This window comes from Nematolebias whitei, chromosome 15, assembly GCF_014905685.2.
Source record: "Nematolebias whitei isolate Nwh7 chromosome 15, NemWhi1, whole genome shotgun sequence".
Classification (NCBI taxonomy): domain Eukaryota; kingdom Metazoa; phylum Chordata; class Actinopteri; order Cyprinodontiformes; family Rivulidae; genus Nematolebias; species Nematolebias whitei.
This window is the reverse complement of record NC_056512.1, coordinates 37,727,263-37,736,822: the sequence shown is the minus strand read 5'-3', so window position 1 is coordinate 37,736,822 and position 9,560 is coordinate 37,727,263. Positions and strand designations below refer to the sequence as shown.

General features: G+C 46.6%; 1 protein-coding gene across 1 annotated transcript; it reads right to left on the bottom strand.

Annotated features, from left to right (window-relative positions):
• Nucleotides 1-2,173: 2,173 nt before the first annotated feature.
• Nucleotides 2,174-5,248, bottom strand: LOC119421266 (proline-rich transmembrane protein 2). The gene is made up of 4 exons (XM_037688642.1): nt 5,190-5,248; nt 3,055-3,344; nt 2,823-2,955; nt 2,174-2,740 (listed from the first exon to the last, which is right to left on the bottom strand). Exons 1-4 carry the CDS (start codon nt 5,227-5,229, stop codon nt 2,724-2,726), a joined length of 480 nt encoding a protein of 159 aa, XP_037544570.1. The 5' UTR covers nt 5,230-5,248; the 3' UTR covers nt 2,174-2,723.
• Between the last annotated feature and the right edge of the window lie 4,312 nt (nt 5,249-9,560).

Here is a 9,560-nt window from a genome sequence, read left to right as displayed (position 1 = left end):
CCCTGCGTCTCCTTCTCTCCTCCTCCTCCGCCTTCCCCTCGAGTTTTTATCACCTGTACACATCTCATCTTTGCCCTCCCCCTCCCTTCTCCTCTTCATCCTCCTTCTCCCTCCTGCCCCCTCCTTCTCCTCCCCATCAGCAGCTTTTCTTAATAATTTACAAAGATCTCAAATTCTAATGGGTCTTAGCGAGACAACCAGAACATCTGCCCCGCCCCTCCCTGCCTCCATCTCAGGCCCTTACCAACAGTTGTCATGACAACCGCCTCCCTGGCCCTGGAGACGGGCCACTGGTCGTGTTCTGATCCGTTTTCATCTGCAGATTTCTTCATTCTTCTTTTAAACGTCTTGATTCTTTAACTCCTGATAACCGGATCAGAACCGAAGGGGACCGAAGGTCCAAACCTGGATGCTCTGCTCTCATTCGGCAGTCTGACGCCTCGTCATTTGTGTTTCCATAGAAACGTCGGGCCAAAGTTCACGTCAGAACCATCGTTTGAGTCAAAAGTCCAGAGCAGAACTTCAGGCCTGGAAATCTCTGAGGAAGAATCTTGAAGCAAACTGTCTGGTGTCTCTGATGGTCCCTGAACGCCCCGCAGGAGTCAAGAGCCCTGAGCCTCTGCGGGTCTTCAGCTCACATTTATTCTCCTCGTGACGAGCAGCAAACATCAACAAGCGTTTCTGAACGAACCGGACCGGTTCGTTTAAGGCATGCACAGGCAGAGAGTCTGTTTGAGTTGTGTGGGTTCATGCTCAGAAATACAGAAACAAGATTCAAGCAGAACGAGAAGTCCAACAGAACATTTGACCCTTCAGGGCTGCCGTATACAAAAACAGCGAAAGGTTTGACATAAAGTTTCAACTTAGGGTCCAGTCAAGATGGACCCGTCTGCTGAAGACCACCAGAACTCATACAACCTGGGAACACAGGCCTTGGACCTTAGACCTCGGACCTCCTCCTCCCTGTCCCAGCTTCGGGCACTGTCAGATTATTTTCTGTGTTTCGGCTGATAAATGAAGGCATTCTGTGATAAATACTGTAAACATGCAGATTAAACACAGACCCAAACAGAACCAATCGGTCCATTAGCTCTCCAGTATTTCAGCTGGGATCAGAACCAAAAATCAAACGTTTAAAATGTGTCGGAGCGCAGATGGAGCCGCGGGCAGAACCAAAGCATTGGGTCTTAGAGGCTGAAAGACTGACTGTGACGTTTGGTACCAGAAGTTCTGCTGGGCTATCTGGCTGGAACTGGACTCACACTGAGTTCTGAACAGAACCAGACTGGTCTTTTATGGAGGATTAACAGAACCATAAACAAGACAGACTCAGAATGAGCTGAGTCACTGGTTGCTATGGTGATTCCCGCTCTCTGTGGGTGGTGGGGGTAGGGCCACAGTCTCTGCCTTTGGACCCAGGAGCATTGGAAGGTTCTGACAGCACCACAGGTCCAGGTTGATTTTGACACATGGGACCTCCTGTGTAGAGTTCTGAATACAGCGACTCAGTGAAGGACCGGTCCAACTTCCTGTGACCCGTTTCAACACTGAATCCTGGTTCTGCTGCAGAGGTCCAATCAGGAATGGGTTTAACACCTGGTGCTCATCTATGAGGGACTTTAACAGTTTTAACAGCCTCTGTTTTCAGTGCTGGTTCTGACCCGACCCAGTGTTGTTCAGCTGGAATCTTCAGAGCTGATGTTAAATTATTGCTGAGGCCAAATAAAGCTCTGAATTTCTGATTAAAGCAGCCAGTGAAGGACCAGCAGCGGTTCTGACGGGCCTCACAGAGAACAGAATCGGTCCACTGACTGTCAGGTTGATTAGAAAACCCAACCGGGTCGAAAAGCGCTGAGTTAATGAAACACTAACCAGCTGAATTAATGAAGTCCTGATGATGAGTGGGACGAATGTGGATGTGTCCAGAACCTCAGGTCCAGTAAGAGGAGTCAGATTCATTAAATATGGCTGATTCTGATGGACCGACCCGGATCAGTTACAGCTGTGGTGAGTTCACTGATTGCCATAAAAGTGGGCTGTTTAGTGCAGAAAACAAAGAACGTCTGCAGACTGCATCCGTTTTTGTTGTCGTTTCAGTTTTTCTGATCTGGAAACAATAAAACTGAAACTTCATTTTTAAGGTTTTTTTACATTTTAACGTTTTAACATCTGGAGGGTTCCATTGATTTAACTTCCTGTTTGAGAAAACTGCAGCTGGTTTCTCTACAATCACAAATTCAAACTCATCTTTTCAGACAAATTAAATAAAAATGCTGACGTTACTTTAGCTGAAACAACAAATCTTTCTAACAAACGTTTGTCCTTCTCCTTCACAATAAAAGTTCTCGGTGGGGGGCGCTGACGGTGCCACAGCACCACCCCCATCTTCACATCAGCTCAGAACTGTTTTGGCTTTTTAGTTTTTTTGGCATCAGACATTAAAACACCGCTTGGTTCCGTTTCTGACCATCCCTAAAAGCTTAGAGTGATGATGAGAGTCTGTTTCCATGACGACGTTTGAGGAGAAGATGAGCTGCAACCACAGAGCAGCGCTGATCCATTCTTCTGTCGGGCTCGGTTCTGGTCGTGTCAGGTGGACCATGCAAAAATAAAGAAACAGGACAAAAATGCAGTTTTTCATCCAGTGAGGTGCTCCAGGCTCCACGGTGTTGTGTTGTGTTGTGAAGATGCTGTCTTTGTGCTGGTTCTACTGGTTCTGTTGTTCAGGACTTTAGGATCACTGGGAACACATAAAGGTTCAGCAGGTCTTCAACAAACACCAAACAGTTTCAGGAGAACCAGGTCAGTCATCTGATACTTACAGCCCCAGTTGAGGGCGATTGCCGTGGCGATGATGGCGATTCCCCCTAAAATGGAGACGACGGACAACACCATAGCGTTCCGACCCAAACGGCGCGCTCCGTCCACGTTGCCTTGCTGCAGACTGTTTCTGGACTGAACAGAAGAGAGGACAGAACCGTTTAGTGAACCCAGACACTTGTGGTCCAACTGGACCCTCTAGGCTCCGCCCTCAATAGAAGTTGGAGGTCGTACCATCACAGAGAAGGTCAGGGCCACAATGTTGATGGGGACCAGCGGGCAGAAGCAGGACAGGATGGCCAGGAACAGGTAGTCCCTCGGTTTGGACCCGTCCCCAGCGCCCTCTGTGATGGTGCTGGGCTGGCGGGTCAGCGAGGGCCTGGGCGAGCCCGCCGCCAACGAGCCGGACCGGCTGCCCAAGCGAGGCTGGCCGTTAACATGGCTGCCTGGCTTGGCGTGAAGCTTGGGCGACACAGAGGACGCTGTGGGAGACGTTTGGCCCACGGCGAGAGCGAAACCATTACCTGGAAGAGAAGCAAAGATGGTCAGTCCTGAACTGGACCTCTGCTCCGTGGGTGGACATGTTCTCTTCTTGTCTGGCAGGGTGTGGACTTCCAAGCTTCAAGCTCCATGAGAAGCTTTGTTACTACAACTGAAGCCTCCCGTAGATGTACCTCCCTCTCTGTGCTGTTGAGGAGAACCTCTACAAACATTTTGGAAACTCCCTGATGAACTCACCACCTGGTCTCCATCAGACAGAAAACAGTTTCTGGTTGAACAGTAGAAACCTGTTTCTTCATTTCCTGACAGCTGGCTGGGATTCTGTTTGGGCCAACAGAGCTCTTCTAGCTTCCGGTCCAACATGTAGCTAACATGTATGAAGTCCTGATGCTGCTCAGTAATCCAGGTAGTTAATCTGACCAGGTGGAGTCAGGACCTCTGGACGGATTCGTCTTGTTGAATCATTTCATCTTTTATCCAAAGGACTTCTTCAGTCTGAGGAGCTGCAACAAACTCAGTTTTATAAACAGCACCTTCTCATAGTGGATCAACCAGTTTGTTGTTGACATCCAGAACTAGCTGTTCACATGATCAAGGAGGACCATCAGCCTAACGATGGATCGTTAGTGCCCTGATGGCTGCTTGCTATTCACAGGGGGCTGAGTGATATTAGCAATAACAGCATTGTAAGAGGGGGACAGTTGAACATGGAGGCTCTGCCCCGTTTAATGATGGATGGTTTATTTTCACAAAAATGGCTTCCTTCACTCTTCTCCCAAACCATCGTTCCTCTCTATCAAGGATGTAAACATGGTCCAGCACAGATCATCAACATCAGGCCAGGACTCTGAGGTCTACACTCATCTGCAGGTCAGAGGTCACTCTTTCACAGATGAAGATGTTCACATCCTTGATAGAGAGGAACGATGGTTTGGGAGAGGATTGAAGGAAGCCATCTTTGTGAAGAGAACCATCATTAAACGGGGCGGAGCCTCCGTGTCCAACTGTCCCGCTCTTACAATGCTGTTATTGCTAGAATCACTCAGCTCTCTGTGAATAGCAAGCAGCCATCAGGGCACTAACGATCCATTTTTAGGCTGATGGTCCTCCTTGATCATGTGAACAACTAGTCCTGGATGTCAACAACAAACTGGTTGATCTACTATGAGAGGGTGATATTTATAAGACTGAGTTTGTTGCAGCTCCTCAGACTGAAGAAGTCCTTTGGATAAAAGATGAAACGATTCAACAAGAAGAATCCGTCCAGAGGACCTGACTCCACCTGGTTAGATAATAAATAATGACGTCAGCTCCAGCGCTAATAAATTTAGCATCACAAGTTTATCACATTTGATCTTTTAGACACATGTTGTTCTTATAAGGTCTAATGCAAATATAACTTTATAGTCATGTGATATAAAGTTTTAGCTGTGACACTTTGTGTTTAAGTCTTTCTGATGTACGTCATCGCCTCAGAATGCAGCGCCGGTTCAATAACAGTGATGCTCTTAGATGAACAATGTCATAAATATATATAATTATTCAGTAATTATGAGTTTTCACGTGTCACAAACAGCAACTTTTAGCTGAATAGAGAAATAAGGATGTTAAAGCCAACATGTGGATGTAGTGGGAGATTCTTTAAAGGTGTAAAGTATAGTCCTCGGACCCAAAGGTCACTTTGATGCTGGGAGACTATCTTCAGCTCTTCAGTTTGTTTCTAAAGTTCTGTTTGGTCCAATTCGTTGGTGTGTGGATGTTTCTGGTTAACGTTCTCAGACTCGGAACGGGAATAAGAACCTCTAACAGTTCTCACTCACAGATGAGACGTTCCTGCAGGTAGAGGACAGAGTTAAAGATGGACTCACTGGTCTCTGAGCTCTCACTGATCACAGTCAGGTGGTCCATCGACTTCTCCTCGTTCTGCTTGAGCTCTGTTGACGATGTTTCCTGCTCTGCATCAGCGGGTGGAGGAGTAGTGTCAGATTGGACGGCTTCTCCGTCTGGTTGCGTGCTGACTGGCTGGTCTGGTTGCTGGGGTTCCTCCATGATGCTGGACGGCGGGCCGGCGCTGGGACCGGTGGCAGTTGGACTGGTCAAACGAAGCTAACTGGTGATTGGAAGATGACGTCAGGTCTGGCTCTGCAGAGGATCACAGAAGAATCAGTTCATCTCTGCTGTAATCAGCTGTAGACTTGATGGATTATCAAGTCCAATAAGATGCTACTGATTCAACTCTTATGGTGAAAATGTCTTCAAGGACATTCTTCAAGGACGTCCTAATATTCCTCTGCACTGAGACTTCTTCCATCTCCAATAGATGAGCCTCTTAACAGTTATCAGCACAGCTCAGCTGTAACGAAGGAAAACATTTGAATTTGCCATTTGAATCAAGTTGAGCTGTGGTTCTGGACACCTGGAGGCGCCCTGCAGACGCTCTGACAGGTCCAACGGTTCAAAAGCTACAACACATTGGAAGCCGCACTGCAGAGCAGAGAAAAGGTTTAGTGACTCAGGCAAATCGTGATGTGAACAAACAATTTAAAACTAAAGGACAACAAAGAATATTACAGTTCACAGGAGGTTGACTGGCGTTAATCAGCCTCTGTAGGACCTGTGCACATGATGCTGTCCAGAGTTCATGACCAGAGGTGAGGAGCGTAGACCAACTAGTAAACAGAGAGCTTCTCTTTATACCTCACCACAAGCTCTTCACCACAACGGACTGGCTCAGAGTCCACAATACTGCAGAAGCTGCACCGATCCGTCTGGTGATCCCTTGTTTCATTCAGTAAAGGCTTGAGATATTTGAAGTCCTCCACTTGAGGCAGAACCTCAACCCCTGCCTCTGACTTCAGGTGTGATGGTTCCATGTGGTCTTAGCTTTGGAGTAGAAACTGAAAGAGCCAGATCCTGGATCCAGGCGGTCCAAATGAGTTTCCTCTGCAGGGTAGCTGGACTCTCCCTTAGAGATCAGGTGAGAAGTTCATTTATCAGGAGAGACTCAGACCGCTGCTCCTCCACATCCAGAGGAGACTGTTGAGGAGGTTCAGACATCTGGTGAGGATGCTCCCTGGACGCCTCCCTAGGGAGGTGCTCTGGACATGTCCTACTGGGAGGAGACCTTGGGGAAGACCCAGGACACGCTGGAGAGACTACGTCTCTCTGCTGGTCTGGGACACCTTAGAGTCCTCCCAGAAAACCTGGAAGAGGTGGCTGGACTTCCCTGATCCAGCTGCTGCCCCCGAGACCCGAGTCCAAAACCGGAGGACGGACGTCTCCAAATTATTAACTTTTGGAATTAACTTGATTGAAAATGGCTGCCACAGCTAATTATTCTCAGCAAACATCAAAATGTCAAAAACAAACAGTTTACTGATGTTTGGTGTGGTAGTAGCTGGTCATCATCCTCAACACGCCCTCTGAGCACTGACAGGTCCATTTTCCAACATGTGTTTAATTTCTGCTCTCAGAGGTGGCGGGCGACATGCACTTTAAATGTCTTTAACTTGTAAAAATAAAAATATAAAGGCAAGAAAATATGTTTAATTTATCCCGGACGTTTACATTTTTAGTTCTGAGTAAATGTCTGGATCGGCAACTGGTTCTGGTTTGGTTTTAGGCCCAGAACTGTTCGCTCAGAACCAGACGGCAGCAAAACAAGAACCTGAAGTGAGCTCAAACCTTCGTCGGCCCGTTCTTCAGCTGCACTGTTATTAAATCCTGTGTCTGAGTCAGGAGATTAAAAGAGCTGATGTGAAAGATTATTGCTGTTTTTCTGCTCGGCTGTCAGAAACTGACGTCTTCTTCAGGTCTCTGTTGCAGAAACTGAATCAGACGTCTGGACTTTCTGTAATCAGAGACAAAAAAACAACAAAAAAACTAAAAAGACAGCTGAAGAGCAGCCAGACTGGCTTCTGTGGAGACGACGTTTTGTTAGAATAGAAAGGCCTTTATTTCAGTGCACACATGAGCAATGAAATTAAAGGTGCCTCAACTGACAGTGTATTCATTTAAACAAATACAACAACAAACACATTCGTTAGAGACCTTTACGCACAGTCCTGAAAACAAACTGGTCAGAAGAATGCAGGTGAGGTAGTGGAAACAGACTGAACACATTCCATAAGTGACCAGACATGTTGCACTAGAAAATTGTGTTTAGGGAGTTTTGTGGACAGTCAGAGTCCGGCTGGCCCATGGGAAGAAGCCGAGTCAGTGCAGCTCTTAATGCTCCTGTAGCTTCTGCCAGAGGGCAACAGGCTGAGTGACCAGGATGGAGGTGGTCTTGGAGGATCCTCTTTGCTCTGGAGAGACGGGAGCTGGCGATATTATCGAGGGACGCAAGAGGACAGCCAATTAGGCTCTCAGCAGTCCTGATCACCCTCTGCAGCCTCTTCACGTTGGCGATGGTAGAGCCAGCGTACCACACTGTAACGCTGTTCCACCGTCCTTTTGTAGGCCACCTTGGCATTTTTAATCCTCAGGTCTGCTCTGGCCAAGTTGTACTTGGCCTGGTCATCCAACCTGAAGGCAGTATTATGGGCTTTCAGGAGCACCTGGACTTCAATGGTCATCCAGAGTTTCCGGTTTGGATAAATCCGGATGCTCTTGATGATCGCAACCTTGTCCATGCAGAACCTGATGTAGGATAGAGTGGACTCAGTGAAACCTCCACCTCCTGTTTGAATATGCTCCAGTCTGTGGTTGCAAAGCAGTCCTGCAGCTGGAGGAGAGCAGCTTCTGGCCAGGTTTGAACAGATTTTGTGATTGGCCTGATTTTCCTCCTGAGAGGACTATATGTAGGGATGAGGAGCAGAGGAAGATGGTCACACAGAGCTACGTACATGTGGGAGAGGGACTGCTCTGTAGGCATGCTTTGGGTTAGAGTAGACCTGGTCCAGTGTATTTGTCCCTCTGGTGGCACACTTTTTCCATTCATTCAACCTTTATTTATAAGGTTAATCCCATTGAGCCTCGGGGACTCATGTACAAGAGAGACCTAAATTTCACAAAGAGTGATGACAACAGTGGATAACGACAACAACAATAGACACTCATAAAAGATGCATACAAATTTAAAATGTTTATGCTAAAATAAAATGGTAACCAAAAGGACAATCAAAAGGAAAAGTAGCAAAAAAACAGCTAGATGTAAAATACTAAGAACAGGAACATGTCTGTGTTGGTTTTTGCCAGGAACTTAACAGATGTTTGAAGCCACTTAGAGAGGTCAAGTTCGAGAGCTTCAGATCTTTTTACAAGATACTCCAGGAAACAGGAGCGGAGTAGGAGAAGGTCCTTTTGCCTAGTTTAGTTCTCATTGAGGGGACACTGCATGTAATAATGTCCTGAGAGCGCACGCTGTAATTGCACTCACACAGAGACATGTAGGAGGAGATGTATGAAGGCAGCAGACCAAGAAGTGATTTAAAGATGAAAATGTACCAGTGGGAGAGTCTACTACATGAAGTTAATGATGACCAGTTAACCAGTGAATACAGGGTGCAGTGATGGGTACGGTAGTTACAGCCAGTTATGAATCTTAGTGCACCATGATAGACAGCATCCAACATCTGCAGGGTGCTTGTAGGAGCGTTCATGTAAATAATGTCACTGTAGTCAATGGAGGGAAGGAAAGTCACGGTTACAAGGTATTTCCTAGCATTCAGAGTTAGACAGGATCTATTTCTGAAAAAGAAACCCAGTTTAACTTTCAGTTTCCTTACCAAGTTTTCAACATGAGGCTAAGAGCGATGAGAATGGACCAAGATACCAAAATATTTATAGGAATCGACAAACTCAATAGGGACACCATTTGAGGAAAAAATCAGAGGAAGAACTGCTGGGACCGACTTCCTGTTTGAAAAAAGCATCCCTTTGATTTTGTCAGTGTTTAGGACAAGTTTGAGACTGCACTACACTGCACATATTGTGCACATTTAAGGAGGACAGTCTTTAGGCATACTTGGTTAAAATCCCCAGCAATGATTTGAACACCATCGGGGTGGACTTGCTGCAGTCTGTTGACCATGTTGTATGGATAATCAAGAGCTAGGCTAATGTTAGCGTCTGGTGGAATATAGATGGAGGTCGTGATTACTATTGTTAGCTCTCTAGACATATAAAATGTCTGCAAGCAACAGAGATTGCTTCAATATTTTGAGAGCAGTGGGTGTTTATTGCTATTTGTGCACCAGTCATATACCGGTACACAGTCCCCACCTCTGCTGCACCAG

What these genes read in the sequence shown, in the direction of transcription:
- LOC119421266 (XM_037688642.1), bottom strand. Translation starts at nt 5,229, where the DNA reads ATGGACCACCTGACTGTGATCAGTGAGAGCTCAGAGACCA. An exon ending in CAGTGAGAGCTCAGAGACCA is followed by an intron (nt 3,345 to 5,189) that starts GTGAGTCCATCT and finishes CTTCTCTTCCAG; the next exon opens with GTAATGGTTTCGCTCTCGCC. An exon ending in CCCTGACCTTCTCTGTGATG is followed by an intron (nt 2,956 to 3,054) that starts GTACGACCTCCA and finishes TCTTCTGTTCAG; the next exon opens with TCCAGAAACAGTCTGCAGCA.